The 26,796-nt window shown below is 40.2% G+C and overlaps 8 protein-coding genes and 1 long non-coding RNA gene across 11 annotated transcripts in view; 5 read left to right on the top strand and 4 right to left on the bottom strand.

Moving 5' to 3' along the window:
* Positions 1-88: 88 nt before the first annotated feature.
* Positions 89-1,584, top strand: Zip88E (Zinc/iron regulated transporter-related protein 88E). The gene is made up of 4 exons (XM_065313247.1): positions 89-928; positions 998-1,204; positions 1,270-1,432; positions 1,511-1,584. Exons 1-4 carry the CDS (start codon positions 311-313, stop codon positions 1,516-1,518), a joined length of 996 nt encoding a protein of 331 aa, XP_065169319.1. The 5' UTR covers positions 89-310; the 3' UTR covers positions 1,519-1,584.
* On the bottom strand, positions 1,438-2,250 carry RpL24-like (ribosomal protein L24-like). Its single transcript, XM_065313250.1, has 2 exons — positions 2,090-2,250; positions 1,438-2,011 (listed from the first exon to the last, which is right to left on the bottom strand). Exons 1-2 carry the CDS (start codon positions 2,168-2,170, stop codon positions 1,574-1,576), a joined length of 519 nt encoding a protein of 172 aa, XP_065169322.1. The 5' UTR covers positions 2,171-2,250; the 3' UTR covers positions 1,438-1,573.
* A 223-nt stretch (positions 2,251-2,473) lies between these two features.
* On the top strand, positions 2,474-4,527 carry Iru (E3 ubiquitin-protein ligase Iruka). 2 transcript variants are annotated; one of them, XM_065313248.1, is made up of 6 exons: positions 2,474-2,678; positions 2,741-2,854; positions 2,916-3,019; positions 3,157-3,359; positions 3,423-3,686; positions 3,845-4,527. In XM_065313248.1, the coding sequence occupies exons 1-6, from the start codon at positions 2,589-2,591 to the stop codon at positions 3,997-3,999; spliced, it is 930 nt and encodes a 309-aa protein (XP_065169320.1). In that variant the 5' UTR covers positions 2,474-2,588; the 3' UTR covers positions 4,000-4,527. The 2 variants fall into 2 exon arrangements, with proteins under 2 accessions (XP_065169320.1, XP_065169321.1); XM_065313249.1 differs by lacking the exon at positions 2,916-3,019 and having other exon boundaries at positions 2,477-2,678; positions 2,741-2,865.
* A 1,224-nt stretch (positions 4,528-5,751) lies between these two features.
* LOC135800112 (xaa-Pro aminopeptidase 3) lies at positions 5,752-8,751 on the top strand. Its single transcript, XM_065313244.1, has 6 exons — positions 5,752-6,136; positions 6,195-6,418; positions 6,482-7,178; positions 7,245-7,486; positions 7,545-7,665; positions 8,492-8,751. Exons 1-6 carry the CDS (start codon positions 6,091-6,093, stop codon positions 8,656-8,658), a joined length of 1,497 nt encoding a protein of 498 aa, XP_065169316.1. The 5' UTR covers positions 5,752-6,090; the 3' UTR covers positions 8,659-8,751.
* LOC135800111 (amidophosphoribosyltransferase-like) lies at positions 8,689-11,387 on the bottom strand. Its single transcript, XM_065313242.1, has 5 exons — positions 11,262-11,387; positions 10,654-10,864; positions 9,797-10,314; positions 9,019-9,729; positions 8,689-8,949 (listed from the first exon to the last, which is right to left on the bottom strand). Exons 2-5 carry the CDS (start codon positions 10,848-10,850, stop codon positions 8,798-8,800), a joined length of 1,578 nt encoding a protein of 525 aa, XP_065169314.1. The 5' UTR covers positions 10,851-10,864; positions 11,262-11,387; the 3' UTR covers positions 8,689-8,797.
* Positions 11,388-11,415: 28 nt separating this feature from the next.
* On the top strand, positions 11,416-13,663 carry Paics (PAICS bifunctional enzyme). The gene is made up of 3 exons (XM_065313246.1): positions 11,416-11,569; positions 12,128-12,331; positions 12,551-13,663. Exons 1-3 carry the CDS (start codon positions 11,557-11,559, stop codon positions 13,603-13,605), a joined length of 1,272 nt encoding a protein of 423 aa, XP_065169318.1. The 5' UTR covers positions 11,416-11,556; the 3' UTR covers positions 13,606-13,663.
* A 699-nt stretch (positions 13,664-14,362) lies between these two features.
* Positions 14,363-14,749, bottom strand: LOC135800120 (uncharacterized). The gene is made up of 2 exons (XR_010550108.1): positions 14,612-14,749; positions 14,363-14,560 (listed from the first exon to the last, which is right to left on the bottom strand). It is a non-coding gene; the product is annotated as an uncharacterized lncRNA (long non-coding RNA).
* LOC135800113 (NADH-ubiquinone oxidoreductase 49 kDa subunit-like) lies at positions 14,403-16,028 on the top strand. The gene is made up of 4 exons (XM_065313245.1): positions 14,403-14,684; positions 14,737-15,296; positions 15,353-15,602; positions 15,673-16,028. Exons 1-4 carry the CDS (start codon positions 14,403-14,405, stop codon positions 15,946-15,948), a joined length of 1,368 nt encoding a protein of 455 aa, XP_065169317.1. The 3' UTR covers positions 15,949-16,028.
* Positions 15,949-26,796, bottom strand: part of LOC135800108 (protein groucho-like) — a 27,407-nt gene continuing 16,559 nt past the window's right edge. The window contains exons 5-13 of one of the 2 annotated variants that reach the window (XM_065313230.1): positions 25,946-26,083; positions 25,271-25,505; positions 22,680-22,705; positions 18,311-18,424; positions 17,840-18,185; positions 17,603-17,786; positions 17,294-17,543; positions 16,615-17,238; positions 15,949-16,544 (exon numbers count right to left, since the gene is read on the bottom strand). In XM_065313230.1, coding sequence (XP_065169302.1) covers positions 16,437-16,544; positions 16,615-17,238; positions 17,294-17,543; positions 17,603-17,786; positions 17,840-18,185; positions 18,311-18,424; positions 22,680-22,705; positions 25,271-25,505; positions 25,946-26,083 — 2,025 coding nt within the window. In that variant the 3' untranslated portion in view covers positions 15,949-16,436. The remainder of the gene's footprint in view (positions 16,545-16,614; positions 17,239-17,293; positions 17,544-17,602; positions 17,787-17,839; positions 18,186-18,310; positions 18,425-22,679; positions 22,706-25,270; positions 25,506-25,945; positions 26,084-26,796) is intronic. The other variant, XM_065313231.1, reaches the window with a different exon arrangement.

The following is a 26,796-nucleotide window of genomic DNA, read 5'->3' as shown; positions in this document are numbered from 1 at the left end:
AATCGAATCGCATAGAAATATAGATTGAGATGAGAGATAATGCAGAGCACGCACAGCTTATCATAAGCAGCGGCTTTGCAACGAGCAACGAGCAACGCGACTTGAAACATGAAACGAGATCACTTTGTGCAGTGCTCGATGTGAAGCATGACGTGCGACAATCGCGAAATTAAACAAAGCGTGACTCAGATGACTCAGTAATCGACAATTTTTCTGTAAATCACAATACCAAGTGCAATTCCTTGCTGCAATACAACATAAACATACAAATTTAAAGGTTAAGTAACATTAAAACATAAAACTACACAAAATGGAGTTGATGGAAGCGAAAATCGTCGCGATAATCACGCTGACAATGGGCAGTCTACTCGTGGGTTTACTCCCAGCATGGTTCTCCACCTACGGACGCAATCGCCATCCGTTATTCCTCTCTGGTTTGCTCTGCTTTGGAGGCGGAGTCTTGCTCAGCACGAGTATTGTACACATGTTACCAGAAATCCGTGAAAATCTCCCGAAGTACAAAGAATACGCTGAGATTCTCTTCGCTTGTGGCTTCTTCACGTTGTACATCATCGATGAACTCGTGCATTTGATCTTCCCGGACGCTGGGCATGGTCATGACCATTCCCATGGACACGGACGGTCAATAAGTGAACCTTCGACATCTGTGGCTCCAAGTCGTACTACTTCTCAGCACAGGTTGTATGATTCGACTGTGACGGAAGCGCGGCCATTGTTGTATCCGCAACTGCCATACAATCCGAGTTTTGTGCGGTATTCGGATGATCCGGCATCGCAGATTTGTCATATCGGACATGTAGAACCCTGTAATAGCCGCCCGGTTGGTTCGTTGGGGTTGTTGTTTGCTTTGTCTGTACATGCAGTATTGGAAGGCTTGGCTGTGGGGTTAGAAACATCCGCTACACAGGTATAATAATAATCTTAACCTAAAATATTATAACATAACCTTAATAATGCGAATTTTTGATTTTTACAGGTTTTGTTGTTGTTCGGCGCGATAGCTTCACACAAACTCGTGGTTGGTTTCTGCCTGGGTGTGGAATTAGCAGCGGAGAACACCGTACTCAAACACTTCGTCTCGATTTTGATCTTTTCGATGGGTTCCCCGCTGGGGATCGGACTTGGAATGATTTTTAGCAACATTCCCAAAGATATTGAAACATACTTGTTGCCTATCTTACAGGTTTGTTGTATTAAACATACATAACCGTAATTTTTATGATTTGACATATTTTTGACATTTGACAGGGACTGGCAGGTGGTACACTTTTCTATGTGAGTGTATCTGAAGTATTACCGCGTGAGAGAGCGCGTTGGCACAATCCAAACGCCAAGCGATACGCTGGATTCTTTCAATTCGTCTGCGTCGCAGTTGGTTTTATCATAATGACAGCATTAACTAAATATATGGGTAAGTAGAGTATAACTTGTTTATGTGTAATGTTGGTTGCCTAACACACATTTCAACTTGTTTGTTTGTTTGTTGCAGACCATTAGACATAACCTTAGAATTGTACAAGTGATATTAAACTTAAGAAATAAACGAAAATGACTACAACGTAACTTCGCCGCCGTCTTCCACCAGCATATCCTCTTCATCACTTTCAGGTACTTCCTCCATGGATGATTCAGCTGTTTTCTTTGCTTTGAGTCCAGCAGCTGGTGATCTGATGAGTGACAAATCACGTTGGACTTCTTTAATGTCACGCTCGTCCTCCAATTCTCTTCCTTTACGCAATCGCTGCATAATATGCGCATTACTGCGTTTTTGTTTAATAGCTTCAACTTTTTTCATCGCGTCTACAGCGCGTGTCCATGTCTGTCTGTCGTATTTCAGTGGAACATTGCGTCGCTTTTCGAATTCAAATGAAGGATCAACTTGCAGTTCTTTACCGGCGGTTTTTCGGAATGCTTTAGTCCATTTCACCTTGCGTGGGTTCTTCTTCTTTTTGAATGCGGCGTGACATTTCGAGCGACAGAATTTGAAGATCTGTTATAAACACATGTATTTTAGGTTATGTTGATAAACATGTGATTTTAAAGTGTAGGAAATAAGAATTTAGCTTACTTTGCAGTCATTTCGGACGAACTGGATGCCGTGTCCGGGGTATATCCGCGACGAGCAGAAATAACACGTCTCGATACGCATTGTTTAACGATTTGTTCACAACAACGTGTTGTTGCGACAATTGTGTTAATATCGAGACGCAAAAGAACTTTTTGACATCTGACAGTTGTCAAAGTTCATATGTTACACAAAAATTGCGTAAAATCACTAAATTACACATTATTACAGTGTAAAACATTAAAAAATAATTAATATTAATAATATTTAAAGTATTTATATAGTTTTTAATGTTGTATTCATAAAAATTACCGAAAAAACTTTTTAAAATTGTCTTTATGGTCAATTGCCATCTGGTGGCGGAAATTCACAACTACAATGTTTTGACATCTGTGGTTCGGATCTCTACCAAATTCCTGGTGCGAGCGCAGTCAACTCGAGTTTCCACCCGCCACCCCACGTATACTCGCCAGTTTAAAGTGCACACCACTCCCAGGAGATCATGGCCGAAGCGGCCGTCGTCGCCGACGAGCACGCCCTGCAGCGCTTCTACTGCCACATGTGCAACATCAAGTTCGAGAGCTGCACCACAGTAAAACAACCTAACCTCCTACAAAACCACTCACAAAACTCTTATTTTCCTCTGTATTGTAGACGTTCAGCTGTCCACGATGCGCCGACGGCTTCATCGAGCAGCTGGAGGCACGCAGCGAGCACACCGTCGCCGCGCCATTCGATTCCGACGAGTCGGACGAGGAGATGTTCGATGTATACATCGGGTACGTACCGGCGGGGCAATCGTGTGCAATTCTGTGCTGATGCGTTTCAGATGCTGAATCTGAGCCATTTGAACTTCCTTCTGCCGGACGTGCGGCCGACTGGTAGGATCCGTCACGGCGCGGATGCTACCAGAAGAGCAGCGGGAGGAGGAAGGTGCGCAAATTGCAACACAATCCACACTAAAAACTCGAATATCTCGCAAACTAACGCCGATAAATCAAAAATTTTTCCACTGAATTATCAAGAATTTAATTTTTTATCACTATGAGTAATAATATTTGTAATTTTAGCGAGGCTGGTCAAACTGGAGCGAATCCACGCTCACCACTGACCTACGAGAACCTTCTTCAGGAATTCATCGTGAATCTAGGCGTGAATATGTTGGGAGGCAATGGGAATATGCAATTATTCCTCAATCCCGGCGATTATGCGTGGGGCCGCGAAGGATTGGACGCGATTGTTACACAATTATTGAATCAAATTGACACGACAGGTATTTATGGCGATTTTTGCGTGTTTTTGTTGAAAAAATAAAAAAAAAAAACTTACGTTTTAGGGCCGCCACCCCTGGCTAAAGACGTTATCGATGCCATACCCGTAGTGGAAGTCAACCAGGAGCAGGTAGACACAAAGCTGAAATGCTCCGTGTGCTGGGAAGAGTTTCAACTCGCCGAAAAAGTCCGCCAGTTGGCGTGTCAGCATGTTTATCACGAACCTTGTATTCGCCCGTGGCTGGAACTGCATAGTACGTGTCCCATTTGTCGGCAGGATTTAGGTTCGGAAGATCAGAGCACTAATACTGCCCCGGATAATTCTGGAGGTAAGAAAATTTATTTTTGGTTATATAAAAATAACATAATATAATATAGGCAACCAGTCATACACATAATGACTTTGCAGTTTTATATTATAGCTGGTTATGTGTAGAAGTAATATAGGCAACCATTTATACACATGATGATGTGGCTGTTTTTATAGGTACAACTTATAATGCCCTGCAACAATTGTTCCAAGCCGTGCACGGAAGCGGTGGGGGTATGAGTAGTAGCAGCGCAACCACAACGGATAGCACCTCGACGAGCAACAACGATACGACGAGCAGCAGCTCGCGCGGCAGTGATACTAGTAACTAGTTAAGAATAAACGCGTCATGAAATGAGGCGAAATGCGCTAATACACCCAATACACACATACATACATTACACACAAATCACACACTTGATTGATGCTAGCGCGACGGGTTGTTTGTTACGTTTTTGGTTTTTGAACGATGTCGAGGCTGCGGTGGCTGAAGGGGGTGGAAATATTTGCGAACATCACATGCAATCACAGACACGTGTGCTGAATTGTTTTGTTAGGCCGACATTTGTGGAGACATTTCAACACTGCGAGGCGATAGAGTGGCGTTTGTGGATTCTGCATAGAATTTTTTAATGTATAAATATATATTTTGCCTTCACACGCGGAGAACCAGCAAATGAGAGTAGAGTTTCTTCATTTTTTTCTTTCTGTTTGTAGATTTACTCATGTGAACAAAGTTGCGGACGCAGTTCGTGATATAAGTTTATATAATTCACTGTACATTTACAAAGTGTGTGCATATTTGTATTGTAATTAAGGGAGTATATACTATAATAACAAATACAAACATTTACTGCAAATATTTTTGTTATTTATTGATAATATTACGCGATAAACTAATTTGCAGTGATTTTATGGAACTACTTTTAAGGAATTACTTTCGGTACTTTCATACGGTGCCCTGAACCGAGTCACCTCTACCGCTAGCTTTGTACGGTGCTCTGAATACGAGTCACTTCTACCGCTACGATGGTACGGTGCCCTGAATCGAGTCACTTCTACCGCTAACTTCATACGGTGCTCTGAACACGAGTCACTTTTACCGCTAGCTTTGTACGGTGCTCTGAACACGAGTCATTTCTACCGCTAGCCTCCTACGGTGCTCTGAATACGAGTCACTTCTTCCGCAACCCTCGTACGGTGCCCTGAACCGAGTCACTTCTACCGCTAGCGTCATAAGGTACCCTGAATCGAGTCACTTCTATCGCTACCCTCGTACGGTACCCTGAATACTAGTCACTTCTACCGCTAACTTCATACGGTGCCCAGAACACGAGTTACTTCTACTACTAACAAATACAACCTGACGGAGAATTAAATTCCGCATCTCTAGACGTCGCGTTGAAGTTACTACGCCGTCTAGATCGCGTGCAAACCCGAAATAACCCAAACATTTTACGAAAAAGGATAGAAAAATTACACTTATATGCAAATTTTCGCGGGTTGCAGGTAGAATTCCTGCAAGATTTAAATACCACCCGACGGAGAATTTAATTCCGCATCTCTAGACGTCCCGCTGAAATTACTACGCCGCAAACTATTGATGAAACCCACTAAAATCCCGAAAATTAAGCTCAAAAGTTGTATTTTGAGCTTATTTTGCAGTTTTAAAACTTTAAAATGCTAAAATTGATATAAAAACCAACAGAAACCTGCTTAAATCCATTAAAACCCTTAAAATATATCCTAAAATATTATATTTCGAGGTTATTTCTTCGATAAAACAGAATTTTAACCTTAAAATGTTACAAATTTAAGTTATAATTACTTTTTTCACCATAAATCTACCTAAACGACTTGAAAAGCAATTCTAAAAGTTAAAATAACTATAAAAACACTAAATAATTCTTATTTTTTGATTTTATTCATTAAAACAACTCTAATCTAATGCAAATTTATGTTTTGCGCTTGATGCATTCTACAGCTGATCAAAAACACGACCTACAGCATAAAATACCAACAAAAACATTGCTATTTGCTTATCACTGCATAAGATGAACTCTACACCACTCCCTGATAATCCAAAATCATTAATATGATTAATATTCTCAAGTCAGCCGCGTTTATTTGTCATCTTGTCAGTTTTTCAATAAAAATTTCAAACGCTTCCGATTTAATTATCCCTCTAAAAATTTCCGTATGAAAATTCCTGAGTAAACTGAGTGAATATAAATTACCACAAATTAATTTACAATTATTCTGATTACAAATTATTAGTAAAAACACCCAACGCGTGTTTAAATTAATAAACATTCAAAATTATCACAAAAATTTCATTCAAATCCCAAGTTTAACCTCACATTCCATAAGTAATACCATCACATACTTTCTTGAGTGTTTTTCCAATCAGTTTTCAAAGAAAAATGTTAATCTTCGCCAAAATAAGCAATAAATTATCATCACACACAGGTAGCAAGCACATAATATGATTGACATTGTATATATTGATGAAATTTGTTGATTTTAGGTCAGATCCGAAGAGTGCATCAAAGTCTAGGCCAGATTAACACAAATGAAGGCCAACAACGCAATTTTGGACAACCTACACCACTTACACATCCTCATTTAGTGAGTAAAGGACATGTCCTGCCGAATATCAGCGCTGATGAGTTGGCAAACCGACGAGAAAAGCTATCACAACTTGTTATTGATGCGATGAAGAAGAAACATTCAGATATCAAGTCACACATGGTAAAAATCAATGTGTTTCATCACAAATCATCAACTAAACACATAAAATTAATGTTTTTTTAGATTGTTATACCCTCTGCTAGTAAATCCTACATGTCCGAGAAGATTCCTTACATCTTCAGACAAAACACAGACTTTCTCTACTTAAGTGGCTGCCAGGAACCTGATACCTGCCTTGTAATCAATGTAAACCCTGAGAAAAGCCGCCATCATTCAACGTTATTCATGCGTGAACGTGACCAACACTCTGAGGTGTGGGATGGTCCCAGAACAGACCCATCTGAAGCTGTGCATGTTTTCGGCGTGGATGAAGCACGCCCAGTCTGGGATTTCTCGAATTATTTACAAAAACAAGCAAAAGAAAGACCCACATCTCTCTGGTATGACTTAACCCTCACACCTAATGAAACTGTGAGTAGTGCGATAAGAGATTACACGAAAAACACCAAAGGAAAAGTCTGGGATTCTCCCAAGAGTCTAATTCATAAGATACGCTTGATAAAATCCAAAGCAGAGATTGATTTAATGCAAACATCGTGTGATATTGCCTCAGCCGCCATTACGAAATGCATGAATAGTTCACAACCAGGTATCAATGAGCACCATCTGTTGGCCACTGTGGATTATGAGAGTAGGATACGTGGCGCTGAGTTTCTAGCCTATCCGCCTGTGATTGCCGGTGGGAATCGTGCCACAATCATTCATTATGTCAATAATAATCAACTAATCAAAGATGGCGAGTTGGTTCTTATGGATGCAGGTAAAAATCACTTTTTATATTAATTTTTTTGAGGTTATAAATAAAAATGTGTTTACTAAATTTTAGGTTGTGAATATCATGGTTATAGTTCAGATATTACCCGCACATGGCCTGTCAACGGAAAGTTCTCGAAGGAACAACGCGCGTTGTATGAGGTTGTGCTGAGTGTGCAGGTCGCCATCATTAAAATGTTGGCCAATCGCGTGAGTTTAGACAAAATGTTCGAGGAGATGTGTTTGTTGTTAGGGAAAGGCCTGCAGGAGATTGGTCTCACACCTAGAACTACTAGTCTACAAAATACTATAAAGGTAGAGGTTATTTACTAAAATTTTAAAGAAAAAAAGAGTAAAAGTTTGGTTATGTTAGGATGCGTATGAGTTCTGCCCACATCACGTGTCACATTACCTTGGGATGGATGTGCATGACACTGCATTGGTCAATAGGAACATTGGAGTGCAACCAGGGATGATTATTACTGTAGAACCAGGTAATTACATTGATTATAACCTTAAATTTAGTGAAAATCGGCTGAAATCGTTGAAATATTGCGTGAAAAGTTGTATTTTGAGGTTATTACGATGTGTTTGGCTTTAAAATGTTAAAACTTGGGAAAAAACAACAAAAACTACTTAAAACACTCTAATAACCTTAAAATATTGCCTGGAAAGTAATATTTTGAGGTTATTTCGCAGTGTGTACCTTTAAAATGTTAAATTTAAGGTTAAAACAACGAAAAACAACTTAAAACTCACTACAATCATCAAAATACAGCCTAAAATGTTATATTTTGAGGTTATTTTGCTGTTTCTAACTTTAAAATGTTAAATTTGGGTTAAAAAAACATCAAAAATTACTTAAAACCCACTAATAACCTTAAAATATTGTCCAAAATGTAATATTTTAAGGTTATTTCGCATTGTGTACCCTTAAAATCTTAAATTTGAGGTTAAAACAATGAAAAACTACTTCAAACTCACTACAATCCTCAAAATACAAGCTAAAATGTTATATTTTGAGGTTATCTTGCTGTCTCTCACCTTAAAATGTGAAAATTGAAGCAAAAACAAGAAAAAACCACTCAAAACCCACCAAAACCTTTAAAATAAAACCAAAAAAACCATATTTTGAAGTTATTTCGCAGTTTTTAACCTTAAAATGTTAAAACCAAGGCTAAAACACCAAAAAACAACTTAAAAGGCCCAAAACCCTTAAAATACAATCTAAAATGTTATATTTCGAAGTTAAAACATGACAAAACCTTAACCTAACCTTAAAATACCAAAAACTAAGCCTAAAATTACTTTTTGCTCTAGGTATTTACGTAAACCATCTGATGAAAGTCCCTAAAGAGTACCAAGGAATAGGAATACGGATAGAAGACGATGTGCTAATCACAGATGGCGAACCAATCGTCCTCAGCTCAAAATGTCCGAAATCAATCGCCGAAATCGAAGCAATCGTAACAAACGCACGCAAATAAACCACAAAACTGCCAACTCTTACTAGCCGCTTGTACTGTACATAATTATAATCGTTACTATTTAATAATAAACAACATCTTTCGAAACAAGAAGCGAAGAAACACATAAAATGGTAAATAAAAGGTAAAACAGGTAACTTTACCAGTCCATCTGCGTCGGCACACCATTGGGATACTCTCCTGTAAGACAAGCAGTGCAATGTCCTACCTTAGCTGGCGATTTAGTCTTGATATCATTCCGGACAGCTTTAACCAAACCTTCCACACTGAGATACTGCAAGGAATCAGCACCTAACCAACAAAATATGAAGTTATACATGGAAATAAACATTAGAGGTTATGTTTTAGAATAATACTCACCAACATGCGTTGCTAACTCAGCCGCACTCAACCTATTCGCGATTAACTCTTCTCTTGTAGGAATATTAATCCCCATATAGCAGGGATACAGTAATGGCGGACTGGCAATACGAATATGCACTTCCTTCGCGCCTGCGTTGCGCAGAAGACGAATTATCGGCCCGATTGTATTACCGCGCACGATGGAGTCGTCGATGAGTATGATGCGTTTACCCTTGACGCTGCCGGACAACGCGCCGAACTTTTTATTCACCGCCAGTTGCCGCAGACGATTACTCGGCTGAATAAACGATCTACCCACGTAACGATTCTTACACAGAACTTCAGAGAATGAGATTCCGCTCTGGCGTGAGAAGCCATGCGCGGCGGCTGTGCCGCTTTCCGGCACGGATGAGATTATGTCCGCTTCGACTGGATGCTCGATGGCTAACTGACGGCCGCACTGCAGGCGCACGTTGTAAACCATTTGACCTTCAAAGATACTATCCGCGCGTGCGAAGTAAACATACTCGAAAATACAGAATGATTGTGATTTGTCTTCGGGTAGACCGATGATGTCAATGGTGCGTATGCCTTCTTTTGACATTTCGATGATTTCACCCGGGTAGACTTCCCGTACGTGCTGGGCGCCGATTGAAAGGAATCCGCAGGATTCCGAGGAGACTACCCAGCCGTCAGCGGTGCGTGATTCGTCACATTCGCCATCTAGCGCTGGAAAATGAAACTAAAACGTTAAAAAACATCATGGCGGTGAGTATTTTATAATTTTATAACTTACGTTCGTTTATTGGTAGGATTTTACCAAGACACAGTGGTCTGTTACCATACGGATCTCTCACAGCGTAAATTCTATCCTTGAGCATGATTACAACCGCGTAACTTAGTGGTGCAAGTTCCATCATATGGCGAATTCTTGCAGGGAAGTCCGGGCCGTCATCCTCGCCCTCTGGCGGTGTAAGACACAAAGCTTGTGTGATTAACTCACTGTCTGAGTGGGTTGATAGGCCTACACCTCGGGATAAAACCATTTTGCGTAAATCGTCGCAGTTTACCAGCTCGCCATTATGTGCGACGGCCATTGCGCCATGCGCAGTGTGAACTACAAATGGCTGACAGTTGATTGTTTCACTGGCGGCGCTTGTTGAGTAACGAGTATGCCCGATACCGAGATTACCAGTCAGTTTACGGATGGCGTCGTCGTTGAAAATGTTACTGACCATTCCCATGCCTTTGTAAACGTTGAAGTGTTTCGCGCAGTGGCCTTCTGATGTTACTATTCCAGCGGATTCTTGTCCTCTGCAAGCAGGATATTGAAACATGTATTTTGGGTTGCATAAGGTAAAATTTTGATTGATCAGAAGTAAAAAATCATTTTTTGTTAATAACTTTTGAACGAATTAACTTACAATGATGATTCTTTTACTAATCGATTCAAAATTAATTTTTGTATTAATTGGTGAAGAAAATTTGTTTAAAACTTATTTTAAACAATAGTTATCATCAAAAAACTAACAAAAATATAACCTTACAGTTTTAAAGTGTGTTTTAGGTTGCATAACACAACATTTTGATTGACAAGATGAATAAACACAATATATTCAATTAAAAATTGAAACATTTGCAAGAATATTTTACCTGTGTTGTAGCGCAACGAGTCCCCAGCATATAATCTGTGAGATTTCCAAATTCGTCGGCCAGTCACCAGTGCCAATAGCTCCAAAAACGCCACATTCATGTGTTAAACCAGATGTGGTAACACCACGATTCAATCTTTTACCTTTCAGCACGTATTTCTCATCTTTGTGCGCTTTGCTGCTGCTTGGTTCGTCCATTTTGTTTTTTTCCGCTGAAATCAATGGAAATTTTTCAGATTTTCAATTAGAACCGCGTTCTACGAAGATAAAACTAGAAGTGACTGGAAGTAGTGTACAACTGTTGTTATGCTGTGCGGGGAATTGCGCAAGATTGATTTTTCGACACGATTTGAAAACGAGAGCGGGATGATGCAAAATAACACTGAACAGCGTGAAGGGATCAAATGTTATCAGCACCAGTAGTACCACATGTGATTACGAGTTTATTAACTGCGTTTATTTATCTTCTCAATGGAAAAATTATAATATTAATAGTAAAAAATAATTTTATGACGTTTTTACGCATTTTTACGCGTTTTTGACTTTTTTTTCAAATTTTTAAACAAAAATCTTTAAAAAACTTAAAAATTTATGTGTTATAATACTCACTGCGTAGCTTTTGAGATTCTAATTTGCTCTGTCGGCAGTTGGGTGTCGATTGTTGATAAATTGAAGGAATTATTTCCTTTTATGTTTTTTGTGACGCGGTTTAGTGATGTGCGCATGCGCGCGCAATATTTGAATAACCGCGAGCGCGATTATCCAACAGGTGGGAGTGATTCCTGCTGGTGGGCATATAAACGACGTCGTAGCCGCGCGCCCGCTTACTTTTTCAGTGCATTTCATTCCTGCACGCGCGGTTTGCTCGTTTCAGTTCATTAGCCTACAAACAACACGCATTATCATGGCTACTGAAGGTAAATAGATAATTATTTGATAATTATGCGATGCTGCATGATAAATTTAAGTAAATTTCATTCATTTGAGGCTTGGTTTGGTTGGATTTGTTGGTTTTTAATGTTGGAAGAGGTTAGAAGCATGAGAAATCAGTAAAAAGACGCGTAAAACTTGTTTGTGTGAAGGGGAATTGAAATGGCGGTTAGAAGCAGTGAAAAATTATGGTTTTGATTAGTTTTTTGTTTGTAACTTTGTGATTATTAAAGTTACAATGATGAATCTTTTACTAATCTATTCAGGATAAAATTCTGTATCTATTCAATGAAAAAAATTTAGTTACAACTAATTTTAAACCATAATTATCATCAAAAAACTAATTAATAACTCCATAAACAATTTAACAACTTCAAAGCCGTGTAACTTTTTATTTATAACAATACCAAACTTAATTATTTTTACAATTCATACAGAATTTAACCATCTTTAATCCTCTGAAAGAATTTTTAAATTATCTCTTATACTTTCCAACATATCAACAAAAAACCACAAAAAATCATTTAAAAAATTCCATTTCACAGTTGGAGGTCACAAATTGGGCAAGATGCTCGTCGAAGGAAAGACCAAACAGGTCTTTGACCTACCTTCAATGCCCGGCCACTGCATGATGGTCTCCAAAGACGTCATCACCGCAATGAACGGTGTCAAATGCAACGAGCTCGCCGGCAAGGGCGCCATCTCCAACAAAACCAACGCAAAAGTCTTCGAAACCCTCAACGCTGTTGGTAAGTCCCGAGATAAACAACTTTATTACACAATTGATTGTTCAATCAATTGGTTGCCGACTGCATCATTCAGCAGATAACTTATCGCTAAGTGAACAACAACAACATGTTGTCCATGTTGGTCAACTGATATCAAGGTCAAGCATCATCATAACTTACATCACACATCATACAACCGCCATTTTGTTTCATTAAAAAAATTTTATTGATTTATCACAGGAATGAAGACAGCTTTCTTCAAACTCGCATCAGATGGCGCATTCATCGCTAAGAAATGTGAAATGATCCCAATTGAATGGGTCACACGTCGTTTAGCAACCGGGTCCTTCCTGAAACGCAATGTGGGTGTACCTGAAGGTTACCGCTTCAGCCCACCTAAGCATGAGATGTTTTTCAAGGACGATGCTAATGATGACCCACAATGGTCCGAAGAACAAATCATCTCAGCCAATTGGAAATTCAATGGACGCCATATTGGTCCTGCTGAAGTAGAAATCCTACAAACCACTAGTATAATGGTTTTTGAGATTTTAGAAAAAGCCTGGGCTACTAGAAACTGTGCTTTGATCGACATGAAAATAGAATTCGGCGTTGATGAATCCGGTGAGATTCTCTTAGCTGATATTATTGATTCAGATTCATGGAGACTCTGGCCAGCTGGTGATAAACGCCTGATGGTTGACAAGCAAGTCTATCGTAACCTGAAAAACGTCACCAGCAGTGACCTGGACACAGTAAAGCGTAACTTTGAATGGGTTGCTGAGCAACTGGATCATCTCACACCTGCGAATGATCATCTGGTGGCTATCCTCATGGGTAGCCCAAGTGACATGGACTACTGTAAGAAGATCCAAGGTCATTGTCAGTCTCTAGGATTGAATGCAGAAGTACGTGTGACTTCAGCACATAAAGGAACCAAGGAAACAATGAGCATGATTAAGTACTATGAGTCTTTACCATTGAAGGTGGTGTTTATTGCTGTGGCAGGTAGGTCCAATGGGTTGGGACCTGTGATTAGTGGTAATTCAGCTCTGCCTGTTATTAATTGTCCACCGGTGAAAGCAGAGAATGTTGATATGGATATCTGGAGCAGTTTGAATGTACCTTCAGGTTTAGGGTGTTCCACTGTGATCTATCCGGAATCTGCAGCGTTGAATGCTGCGCAGATGATTGGGTTGAGTAATTACGTGGTGTGGAGCAAGCTGAAGATGAAACAGTTGAATAATTACGTGTCGTTAAGGATGGCTGATAAACAAGCTCACCCTGAACAGTAACCAGTGTCAATTATGTCATTATTCTAGATATTTTGTTAATAAAACAAACAAAAACAAATGTTTATTGATTTTTTACCTTTTTGACATCTCAGATAAAGTCATGAATATGATTAATCTTTTAAGATATGGTAAGAAACTCTTGGGGATACGTGGAAGAGGTTAGAAGCATGAGAAACACATAAAAAGACGTTAGGAAGAGTGAAATTTATGATTTTGATTAGTTTTTTGTTTATAACTTTTAAAGTAATTAAGATAGAATGATGATTCTTTTTGTAATCTATTCAGAATTAAATTCTGTATGTTCTCAGTGAAAAAAATTGAATGACAACTCATTTTAAACCATAATTATCATCAAAAAACTAATTAATAACTCCATAAACAATTTAACAACTTTAAAGCCGTGTAACTTTTTATTTATAACAATACCACACCTAATTCTTTTTACAGTTTATACAGAATTTAACCATCTTTAACCTCCTGAAAGAATTTTTAAATTATCTCATATACTTTCCAAGATATCAACAAAAAACAACAAAAAATCATTTAAAAAATTTCTATTTACCTTCAATGCCCGGCCACTACTGCATGATGGTCTCCAAAAACGTGATCACCGCCATAAACGGCGTCAAATACAACGAGCTCGCCGGTCGCTAAGGATGGCTGATAAACAAGCACACCCTGAACAGTAATCAGTGTCATCAATGTCATTATTCTAGATATTTTGTTAATAAAACAAGCAAAAACAAATATTTATTGATTTTTACCTTTTTGACATCTCAGATTACAAAAACAAAATCATGAATATGATTAATCTTTTAAGATGTGGTAAGAAACTCTTGGGGATACATGGGTGTCGTGGTTATAAGAAGTGGGTACCAGATGCAGAAGATTTCAAGTTCTGGAATCGCCCGTTACCGTTTTCGGATGATGATATCAACGACCAGTTGAAGATTTTCTACAATCAGAAGCTGGCATTGGTCCCCAGGGAGCGGAAACTAGCGAATACCTTTATTAACTTTGGTCCTGCCCATCCTGCGGCTCATGGTGTGCTGCGTATGGTGTTAGAATTAGAAGGAGAGGTAAAAATCACTTTTTAACCTAATTATACCTAAAACCTAATGAAATTTTAAGGTTGTGAAGCATGCAGACCCTCACATTGGGATGTTACACCGTGGTACTGAGAAATTAATGGAGTACAAGACCTACCATCAAAATATCCCCTACCTGGACCGATTGGATTACATTTCCATAATGGCCAATGAACATGTTTATATCTTAGCAGTAGAAAAGCTATTGAACATCACAGATGAAATTCCTTTACGTGCCAAGTACCTAAGGGTCCTTTTTGTAGAAATCTGTCGAATTCTGAATCATATCCTAGCTGTGGTCTCACATATCTTAGACCTTGGTGCAATTACTCCTTTATTCTGGTTGTTTGAGGAACGTGAGAAGATTTTCGAGCTTCTGGAGCGTGCGTCCGGGTCCAGGATGCATACCGGATACATGCGGGTTGGTGGTGTGCAACAGGACATCCCCCTTGGTTGGTTGGATGATTTATGGGACCTTATGGCCAAAATGAATGAACGATTTGATGAACTTGAGGATGTCGTGACTACAAATCGTATTTTTGTACAGAGGACCAAAGATATCGGGGTTATATCTGCTCATGATGCTATTAACATGGGTTGCTCGTAAGATTTTACCCCCACTCCACTATATTCTTGTTTTTATATAATTTTTATGTTAGAGGTGTGATGTTACGTGGTTCTGGTATAAAATGGGACCTGAGACGTCAACAACCCTATGAAATCTACGACCAACTAGATTTTGATGTCCCCATTGGTACCAATGGTGATTGTTACGATAGGTACCTCGTCCGGATGGAAGAAATGCGTCAATCACTCCGAATCATCGACCAGGTGATAAATCTTATGCCAGAGGGACCCGTACGTATCAATGATCATAAAATAGTCCCACCATCACGTGCTGAAATGAAGGTAACCCTCCATTTTGTGTACATAACCCTAAAACACTACAAAAAACTACAAAAAAACAATTTTCTCATAGAAATCAATGGAAGCAACCATACATCACTTCAAATTCTACACCCAAGGCTTCACAGTGCCTCCTGGTGCCACCTACACAGCAACAGAACACCCTAAAGGTGAGATGGGTGTTTATATAGTCTCTGATGGTACCTCCAAGCCATACAGAGTCAAAATCAAACCTCCAGGCTATGCCCACCTTGCAGCAATGAATCATTTAGCTAAAAACAATTACCTTGCTGATGTGGTTGCCCTAATGGGTACCCTGGACCTTGTCTTCGGTGACATTGATCGTTAATCAATTTTTAATTCGTTTATTGTGTTGATTTTCGTCTTGTTTTTCATAGCAAATAAAAAGAAACAAATGAACAGAAAGAATGCAATTAATATCTCTTAGCTAGACTATATAATACATGTGATAAAGTCGTAAACAACATTTGTTTAATAATAATCATAATACGGGGGTGGCGCGCCATCTTGAATTGTCATGTGTCATTGGTGGAAACGGAAACTTATGTCGCTAATACCTCGAATCACCTAACAAGAGATTCTCAAAGTCCGTCGGCCATCTTGTCGCGCACGCCCAAATCATAGATAGATTTAAACACGGATTTATTTATACACTTTAAACGTCCTGCCTTATCAATTAAATTATCACATTTCGTTAAATTTAATTCTTGTGTCTGCGTCAAAATTCACTTACTTACATCTGCGTAACAGTATCACTAACGTTTATAGTTTCTAGATTGTTCGTGAGTATTTCATTCGCATTTGCCGTGCAGAGATTTAGTAAATCACTTCGTACACCGTCGCTTTTTTATCGCCGGAGCCTGTGACGATGTATTTATCATCCGCGGAGATGTCACAACTCAATACACTCGATGATTCCTTCGACTACAAACAGAACCAACAGAAAAATAGCATTAAATTGAGGTTATGTTTGATTAATGTAAGGTTATGTTACCTGGAATATACTAGCACCATACGGAGTCCTCCACGCATTCAGTAAATTGTCTTTTCCGGTTGAAACAAACCACTTTCCGCACGCAGCGAAGCGTAAACTCAGCACACAACTCTCATGCAGATGCAGTTGGTATTTATCCGGTTTCGAAGCATGTAACACCTCCACATTTGAATTCTCCATGCCTACAGCCAACCATTCACCAGTTGGGCAGTACCCCAATGAGAATATCTGTGAGCTGAAGTCATGTTGTTGCAGTTGCCGCCCTTCACGCAGGTCCCAGCTGCGTACGGTGTTATCCAACCCACCAGTCCACAACTTGGTACCATCCGCGGATATATCTATGCAGGAGGCACCATCTGTGTGACCTTGGAACTGCCGTACCAGTGTTTGGTTATGGAGGTCCCACACAGCGATGTTACCATCTGAACAACAACTGAAGCAGACTTTGGAGTCCGGGGAGATGGCCAACGCGTAACACGCAGGTGCTGATGAGGTGAGCTCTGCTTTGATACGTGGTGTGGGTGAAGCTAGGTCCCAAATGGAGAGGTTGGATGCCTCACCTCCTACGATCAAGGTACGACCATCGGGGAGGAGTTTTACTGATCGTATATAGTTGTCACGTTGCTAAAAATTTATAAATTTTATATTTTTGTTGTTTTTAAAGGTTATGTTGGCTTACCAAGCAGTCTAGTTGTGAAACAGGACTCTTGGACCCTGGTTGACTGATGTCCCACACCTTAACGCATCCCTTACCACCTGTGTAGACGTATTTCGTGGGATTGGAGATGGTCACGGCGCAGACGACCTCACCATGTCCAAGGGTATTAATTTGGCGCGCGTGGCGCGGTATTCCAGGCCCTATAAGGGCATCCGGCGGAAAGGGCACCGGTTGCATTTGTCCCTCGGCACTCACATGAAAGGAATACGCTCTAAAACCATCAAAAACCCATCAAATCTCTCTTAAAACCCATAAAAACATAAAACTTACGGTTTACCACCTGGTATTCCACCCATACCAGGTACCACCGGTGCCCGCATTGGTGCATGTGGGTCATAAGCAACTTGCAATGGTGGGCGTGGGTAAGGGTTGTTCATTGAAGGTTGTAGACTGTTGTGCATAGCCCCATATTGGGCTGCTACAGCTGCAGCTTGCAAATCATGTGGACCACCTCCTAAAACCCATAGAATTAGTACCCAAATGGTTTACCGTGAATATTATACTAACCATTTGACATCCCAGGTAAATATGGCGGATATTGTCCTAGTGCAGGTGGTTTCACAACGGGTTTAAGCCCACTTCCGCCTGCGCTGGACCCGGACGCACTTGTAGGTGTTACTGATTTGCTGATGGGTGTGGTGGGTTTCTCACCATCAAGTTTCTTGGTTGATGGTGTTGATGCATTACTAGATGTGCCTGAACGTGGACTGTGAGGTCCGGGATGTTCTTTCTTAGATGATAGTTTATCGATGCCATTTTCACGTGGGGAGGCTGTACCATTAGGAGGTGAGACCGGATCTTCGGAGGCATCGTCCACAACTAGGTCCTGATCGGATTTCTCACCATCAGAATGCTGAAAATGTCACATAACCTTAAATTTTGTGTTTTAACCTTAAAATTATACATTAGAGGTTTAGGAGTGAGGTTAGGTTATTTATATGTTAGTAATAATGAAAGTTTTGACATTTTAGTACGTACTTTCATACTTACGTGACCCATGTCCTTTTCCTCCTTTTTGACTTTCTTGTGGTCGGGTTCCTGTGGCGTTCGTGGTCTATACTTCTCCCTTTCCGCTGGTGATATTGAATTTCTCTGTAAACATACAAAATACCGCTTTTTAATTTTTATTTCCGGTTTTCCGGTTTTTATTAAAACGAATTTATTGTTTTAAATTTCTAGTACACTTCAACCACACTCAGTATTTCGCACCATTTACGGAAACAAAGAGTTTTCCGGTTTTCCAGAGAAATTTATCACCGGAAAAGTGTAAGAAAAGCGCGCTGTGAGTGCGAGACGACACATTAAAGTAACTTATAAGTGGAAATAAATGGACGTCGGCGTCGCAACCGGGGGGCGGTTGAGTTGGCGAGAGCGTGAAACGCACGAATCGGCGCCGCCGCCGCCGAGCACTGTTAATAATCCACTAAATGAGGTGAGTGCCAAATGTTTCCAGCGCTGCCAAGTAAGAATAAGACCGGAAGTTGTAGAATTGCACGAGTAGTTTCAAGAGATTACAACTTTGTTTCCAAGGATTACACGCTTTTATATTTTCGCTTATAACTCGGGAACTGGTGCAGCGATTTCAAGATTTTAAACGGAAATGGATTCATTGGGAAATTGTGCAAGTTTTTTGTGTTAAATACTTTTCTGTGACATTTTTAGTTTAAAAGTTACAGACGTTTTTTAAATACAAAAATAAAAAACGTAATTTTTGCACATTTTACAAGATTTCCGGTTGTTCCCATCCGGAAAAACATAAGTGCCATACATAAAACAAAAGATAATTAAATTATCTCTAAGATAAACCCTTTTTGAACAAAATCGGATAATTTTTACAAAAGTTACAAGCAAAAAACTTTGTTTAAAACCTTCTTGTGACATTTTTAGTTTAAAAGTTACAGACGTTTTTTATATAAAAAAGGTAAAAAAGTAATTTTTGTACATTTTACAAGATTTCCGGTTGTTTCCTTCCGGAAAAACATAAGTGCCATACATTAAACAAAAGATAATTAAATTATCTCTAAGTTAAACCCTTGTTGAACAAAATCGGATAATTTTTACAAAAGTTACAAGCAAAAAACTTTGTTTAAAACCTTGTGTCGTACCGCTGGGTGTTGTAATTCCGGAATGTGTCCGGAATGCGCGATCGCATCACATTTGCGTGCGCCGAATCTAAATGCAAACGCGAATTGCGAAAGCAAGCTCGGCGCGGTTAGGGGTGGCTGCGGTGTGAAGGGACCGAGCAGGCGCCGAGCGGGGGCGGCAAAGTCGACCGAGTTCCTGCGGTTTCGGTTAATAGAGCCGAGAGCGAGGCGCCGCAACCCGCGCGACTACAATCGGCCGAGGCGAGCGACACCACCACAACCCTCACACCCACCAACCACCCCCATTGCCGCCCCCACCACCCTTGGGGCTTTAGTTTACTGCGTTTACGTTTAGCGTTAAACACGCGCCAAGACACCGGTGATAAATTCGTGATTTACCCATCCGGATGCAGAATTTCAATACATATTTCCATTGGGGGCGGCAGCGGGGGCAGCAGGGAAATATTTTTCTCCTCTTTTTTAACCATTAACCCTCCGGGGTTGTTTGTGCGTGTCTATGCATCGCAATCTCGCTGATTTTACGCTCGCCTTTGTTTTTCAAAGTAAAATCCCGGTTTTCCGTTTTTTGCCACCCCCAACGCCCGTCGATGTTAAGTTAGGGGGATGAAAGCAATTTTTTCACGGGTTCAACGCGTCCGTTCAACGAAAAGGCGCGCGGAGCATGAAAGGTAACTAGGGGCGCGCGAAAAGGGGATGAAAACGGAAAGCGGAAAACTGGAAAACGCCTGCACTAATTAATACGCGTCAGGCGCAGATAATTATCGACATTTTATCCGTGCGCATATAAAAAATCCCTCTGCGAAAATGCGGAAATACAGAAACCGGAAAACCGGAAACTACCCTTATTTTGCCTGTATTCCTTCAGATGGTCCCACGAGAGTGGGTAATTTGATTTGGGTCCTCCTCGCCACTTTATCCGCTTCGTACGCATACAGTGTGTCCCAAGTCAACAATTACACCCCGGGGTGAGGATGTGTGTGCGGGAGATCTACCCTCGCAAAGATTTTAATTAATATTAAGTGACTTGCCGCGCACACCACCCCCGCTGCTAATTGAAATTTATTTCGAGTTTCCCGGAATTTCCATTCGCGCGCCGTTGGGGTGGTTTCCATCCCCCATTTCGTACTTTTCCAATGCGGCGGGAAGAACTTTGTAAAGGAAGTTAACTTGTCGGAAAGTTGGAAGATGGAAATTCCAAGATGCGGAATTTCATCCCCTAACACATAATACACGAAGATGTTAAGGGTGAGAGTGGGTTTTCGGGGGGATGATAGTGATAAACTCCAGTTTCGTAAAGTTGCCCTTGGTCAGCGATTTTTTACGATTATTATCTTTCTTTTCCCGGTCGCATAAGAGTAAAAGTAATAAGTTTTCCGGTTTTCCGGTTTGTGTTTTTTTGTTCTATCAGGTTATAAAAACATCGACAATGTGGAAATCGTATCGTTTTTTATGATATCTACTCAAATGACACTTAAAAAAGGTAGTTTTCCGGGTTAATTTAGGGGTAGTTTAATTTTTCAATGTTAAATTTGCATCCGGTAGTAAAATTAATATGCGGTTTGCGCTAAACGCCCCCCGAAACAGTAAGATAAGGATTGTCGGGCTGCGGCGGCGGCGGCGAGACCTTGAGGGTTGAATCCGGGCCCGAGAGGGGTGGCTTTGCGGCGGTGGCGGCGGCGTGGATGTAAACTCGACGCAGCAGCAGAGTCTGGCGCGTTGCGGTCGCCGCCGGTTGCGGTCACGGCAAGGCAACAAGACCGACATCTCGGTCGACGTCGCCGCCCCCGGGCACAACCCCACCCTATCTCTTCACACACACACACACCGCACCAACTCTACCACCACCTCCAGTAGAAACAGACTGTTTTTCTCTTTATCTCACGCGCGCGGCTAGACTTTGGTCCGCCGCCTCCGCCGCCGCCGCCATATCTACCCTTAGGATGTAAAAGTTGAGTGGGGGTTGTGGAGAAAACGTCAGACAGAGATAAAGATACGAATGTGCGGGGCTTGTTAATAATCCAACACTCTAGGGGTGAAAACAACCCCTAAAAAATTATACAGGGTGATACAAAAAATTTCATAAAAAAAATAAAAAGTAAAATATTTAATTCATTAGTTTACACAAAACATACTGTATGTTTATATTTTCTTCAACCCCTTACACGCACCCTTATTATCCGGGGGCGGCAGTAATGATAATATTAATTACACTCGAGAATATTTCCTCGCCTCGCCGATTCGAGTTGAGTTGACACGAGGAGTGCGAGAGTCAAAGTTGAATGAGAAGTTAAAGACGACTTGAGGGGTGGTTGCGGGGGCGGCGGCGGCGGAAACGAGGGTTGAAACCGACAGAGCGGAATGTAATTACCACTCGAAGAGTGAAAATGTGCTATGCTTCCCCTTGGCAAGTCACATATTTAATTAACCTCACCCGCCCCCCATTAAAAACCACCCCTTTATAAAAACAACCCTTAATTTAAAAATAAGTTTTAATTAGTATTTATTATCGCCGTGGACATATTGTATGTTTATGTTTATGTGTGTATGTCGCAAGGTGCAAAATGATTCGCGTCGAGGGGATGTCGAGGGGTGGCGGGAAACGACGCCCTCGAGGTGCAATTACACCCCCCTGAAATGTTGTACGACTCGACGCACACGCCAAGAGGGATGCCACTTTAACACCCCGTTGTTAAACAGTTTCTACTCTTAAACAACTCAATCTACCAAAACTACCCTTAAGTAAAGTGTCATTTTCAAAACTTAACCTCAAAAATTTTGTTTTTAGGAAAACTTAACCTTAAATCACATTAAAATGATTTTTTAGTGAAAAATAAGAAAAAATGAAAAAAATGTACATTTCATCCCTTAAATTGACTTTCACCCTTTGGAAACAACCCTTAATGGACGTAAAATGGCAAAAAATAACCTCAAAATGATTTTTTTCATAAATTTTTAATTTTTTTGATGTAAAAATGACTTTTTAGGTTAAAATTTGATTTTTTTTTACATTTCATCCCTTAAATTGACTTTAACTCTTATGGAACTACCCTTAATAGACGTAAAACATCAAAAAATAACCCGAAATAATTTTTTCATAAAATTTCATATAAAAATCATGTTTTTATGTTAAAATTTGATTTTTTTAAAGTTTTCATCCCTTAAATGAATTTCCACCCCCTTTCATCCCTTAATTCTTGTATTTTTTGTTCTTTTGCGTTAATAAACTTGTAGTAGGTACTCACGTGACGCTCTTCCGCCGAGTTGATACCTGCTCACAGTGGAAGGGTAGTCATGGCGACGTCCCGAGAGGGTGCAATCCGGAAATGGCGGCGATGCAGGTTTCGCAGGTGCAAGAGGTGGAGGCGGCCAATCGCACGACACGCCGGGAACATGAAACAATTGCGAGAGAAACGCAAACAATTGAGAGAAAACGTACAAAACGCCAACGTGCGGGGAGAAAAATCTACAAAACCCAACGAGAACGTGCTCAAACAAACCGCCCCCCACTAATACTACACGTATAACATCGGGTGGGATGCACAAGAACTTGTTTGAACACATTTTCTGCATTTCCAACATAAATTTTAATTTTTAAACCAAAAAACATGAAATTCCAATTATTTTTATAATAATAATGAGAGAACACCCTGTATAAAAATGGTAATTTGATTTTTCCGGGATGTTTACACTTGAGTACGCTCAAATTCCGTTCGGAATGTGTTACGTGTTCATGGCGTAGGGAAAAAAAGGAAAAATAAAAAACGATGCGTTCCCCTTCGAGCGTTGACACTTTACACTTTACTCCGACATCGACTCTAACATAACCTATGTCTCATTCGAGGGGTGAGCGCCAGATTGTTCTCCTCAAAGAGGGTGCGCGTCGAGAAGTGACACTTTTATATGCGACACGCTCGTACGAGCACTTACCACCCCCTTGAAACCTTAAAACTCACCCTAAAGGAGAAATAAATCATTCTTTCACTGCGTTTTATGTTTATAACCTATGCAACATATAATACATGTTGTATTTTAGGTTGCCTATAGTAAAACATTACAAAATAAGTAAAAACACGCGCTAAAAACAGAAAAAATCATTTTTTTAAAAGGTTACATTAGGTTATGATGTTATAACCTATGCAACACATAGCACATCATGTGTTTTTGGTTGCCTATAGTAAAACATCATGAAATAAGGGAAAACTCGCGGTAAAAGACAAAAAATTCATTTTTTAAAGAGGTTACATTATGTTTTTACATAAAAACCCATACAACCCATAGCGCAAGATGTGTTTTAGGTTGCCTATAGCAAAATAACATAAAATAACTAAAAACACGCGCTAAAAAGCAAAAAAATCAGTTTTTTAAAGAAGTTATATTATGTTTTTATGTTATAACCTATGCAACACATAGCACATCATATATTTTTGGTTGCCTATAGTAAAACATCATGAAATAAGTGAAAACTCGCGGTAAAAGACAAAAAAATCATTTTTTAAAGAGGTTACATTATGTTTTTACATAATAACCTATACAACCCATAGCGCAAGATGTGTTTTAGGTTGCCTATAGTAAAATAACATAAAATAAGTAAAAACACGCGCTAAAAACGGAAAAAATCATTTTTTTAAAAAGGTTACATTATGTTTTTATGTTATAACCTAAGCAAAACATAGCACATCATGTGTTTTAGGTTGCCTATAGTAAAACAACATAATATAACTAAAAACACTTGCTAAAAAGCAAAAAATCAATTTTTAAATGGTTATATTATGATGTTATGTTATAACCTATGCAACCTATAACACATCATGTGTTTTCAGTTGCCTACCATAGATAATCATATAATAATCCTATTAAAAAAGTTTTATTTTAATTCCACGCTGGTTTCTTCCCTCTAAAGGTTTCCTAATGCTTTTATCACCCCATCGTTCTTTATTATGCTCCCCTGCACCCCTAAAGCCATTCTTTGTACTTACTTATACACGTCAAACTCAAACCCACCCCAAAACTTCCAAACGGAAAAAATATTTAAGATTTTAAGATTATAAGACTGTGGAGGAGTTTTAAAGAGGGTAAAAGAGGGTCATCCCCTCTGCGTGCCTGCGTAAATTGATTTTTTTGTTCCGCAAAAGAGGGTGAAATGCGTCTTGCAACCCCTAAACGGAATATAATTTAATGTCTCGATCACTTTACAAATTATTTTCCCGACTTTCATCTTTTATTACGCGCTGGCTGGCGTCTTCGACGGTCCTTGATTAATTCACCCCTACTGCGCACAACCCCCGCAGGGGTTGTAGGGGGGTGGGGGGGGTGGAATAAGAGAGTGAGCAGTTTTCATTTGCATTTTCTTTTCATCCTCCAGCTCCAAGACTATTGATTTTCGTAAGATTCCAGGATTTCCTTTTTATTTGCGGGGGCGGCGTGCACCCCTAAACGTAAGCGCCATTTAAAACGCCTCAAAAGAAAAAGAGAGGGTGGAATACGCGCCTCGAGGGGTTGCTTTAATAACGCTTAGCGTTTTCCTCATTACGCATTCTTCTACCATTTTCGGCGGGGCGGCAGAAGTTTTTCCTTCTTTATATTTAAGGGATGAAAGACAACGACACAGAATCATCCCTTCAATTTGTTTCGCCCCGTGCGGAGGGTGTAAATATTTAACTTTGTTCCTAATAATCATCGGGGGCGGCGAAAAGGGCTGCACTCATTAAAAACCGGAAGCCACTTAGCGGATAAATATTTGCCGGGTGATTAAAACGAAAACACTGCTGATTCAACCCTTTAAACACTCCCCAAACAAAAACTTTTTTTATATACAGAGTGTTTTATAACTTACCGCTATTAGATTTGACGTCATCAGGTCGATGCAACTCCGGTTTGACAAGCATCGACAGTGGGTGTTGACCAGGCGCTCCCAGCGCCCCTGACAGACCCAATAGACTCGCCGCTGAGCTGGGCGGAGCTCCCGCGAGGCCTGGATGCGGCATCATGGGGATAGGTGGCGCTGCATGCGCTGGCAGTTGTTGCGCGTGCATTTGTTGTAATAAACGTGGAAGATCTGGCCGTTGTTGCTGGAAAATCACACACGAAACATCATAAATATACAGTGTGTCTCTTGATGTTTAAGTAGGCAACCATAAAAGCATCCTTCTTCAGCCCGTTTAGTTTTATTTTTATTTTTACTTCCCACACGGCGGTTTATCGCTTTTATCTTTTTAGTTTTACGTCCGGTCGTTGTGCGCACTCCACATTTCCCTCAGGGGTGTTTCATCCCTTTTTACTACGAGTGTAGTATATTTTAATATCGGAATAATTCAGTTGCAAGCTTTTCATTTACGCGTTGCAACTTTACGTATTAAGGACACATTGTATATAAAATATTTTAAGAGGGTTGTAAAACGCCAGCGGAATATGTTGCACGTTTTATGCACGGATGTAAACTTGAGCGCTTTTAAAATTTTTACGATTAACCTGTAAAAACGTCAAAAAATTACAGGTTTCTGTAACTCACCCCAATGATGGCGTTCAATTCAGTCATGGTGACTTGTTTCGCACGCTCGACGGCAGATGCCACCTGCTGTTGGTGTTCCTGTGACAGGAATGGCAAAATCTGCGCGATTATCGCATTCAGTCTCTTTGCTATTTCAGTCTGTAAATAATAATAGATTATAAATTAGGTTATGTTGCATGGACATAGTGTATGTTGATATTTTCTACGCCTAGAATAAATATATTATCAGAGGCGTCTTGCTCTTGTCGGTCGAGGGTAAATTATTTGAGTTGGCGAGTTCCTCGACCGGCGCGCGCGAACAAACACGACCGATGTTGATGAAGGGAGAGGGGGAAAAGGGGGGGGAGCGTAAAGAGGGTGGTGTAGATGTAGAGCATTAGCCGTCGACTAACAACCCTCGAAAGCAAACGCCCGGTCGAGCCGAACGTTAAACACGCGCGATTGTGTCCGCCACCTTGCCGCCCCCGCGGCTTACGCCACCCCCACGCTTGTTTACCGCACGTATTAACCCATTTTCTTCTCTGCGTGCATAATTCTCCACTAAATACACGCCAATGACATTTCACATGAAAACAAAATGGCGGAATTTAAATTTTGAGGTTAGGTTAGGTTATGTTATGTTAAGTAAATCATAGCAATGAAAATGAAGCAGTTTGTGAGTGTATGTTGGGTTGCATGCGATGCAAACATTACGAATGACATTTTTCGTGATTACGATTACGAAACTTGAACAATCGCCGCCCCCTTTCGTGGTCGTTAAGATCGCTTGTGTGCGATATGAAAATTAGTCACGCGATTTCAGATTCGGCCATTTTGTGATTGTGAAATTTGTTAAAATAGGTATTATCCAA

This window comes from Atheta coriaria, unplaced genomic scaffold (assembly GCF_025399875.1).
Source record: "Atheta coriaria isolate IRGN ID8LTWV9N9 unplaced genomic scaffold, Caltech_Dcor_3.1 hic_scaffold_10_pilon, whole genome shotgun sequence".
Lineage (NCBI taxonomy): Eukaryota > Metazoa > Arthropoda > Insecta > Coleoptera > Staphylinidae > Dalotia > Dalotia coriaria.
The sequence above is the reverse complement of the archived record's forward strand: the minus strand, read 5'-3'. Positions and strand labels throughout refer to the sequence as shown.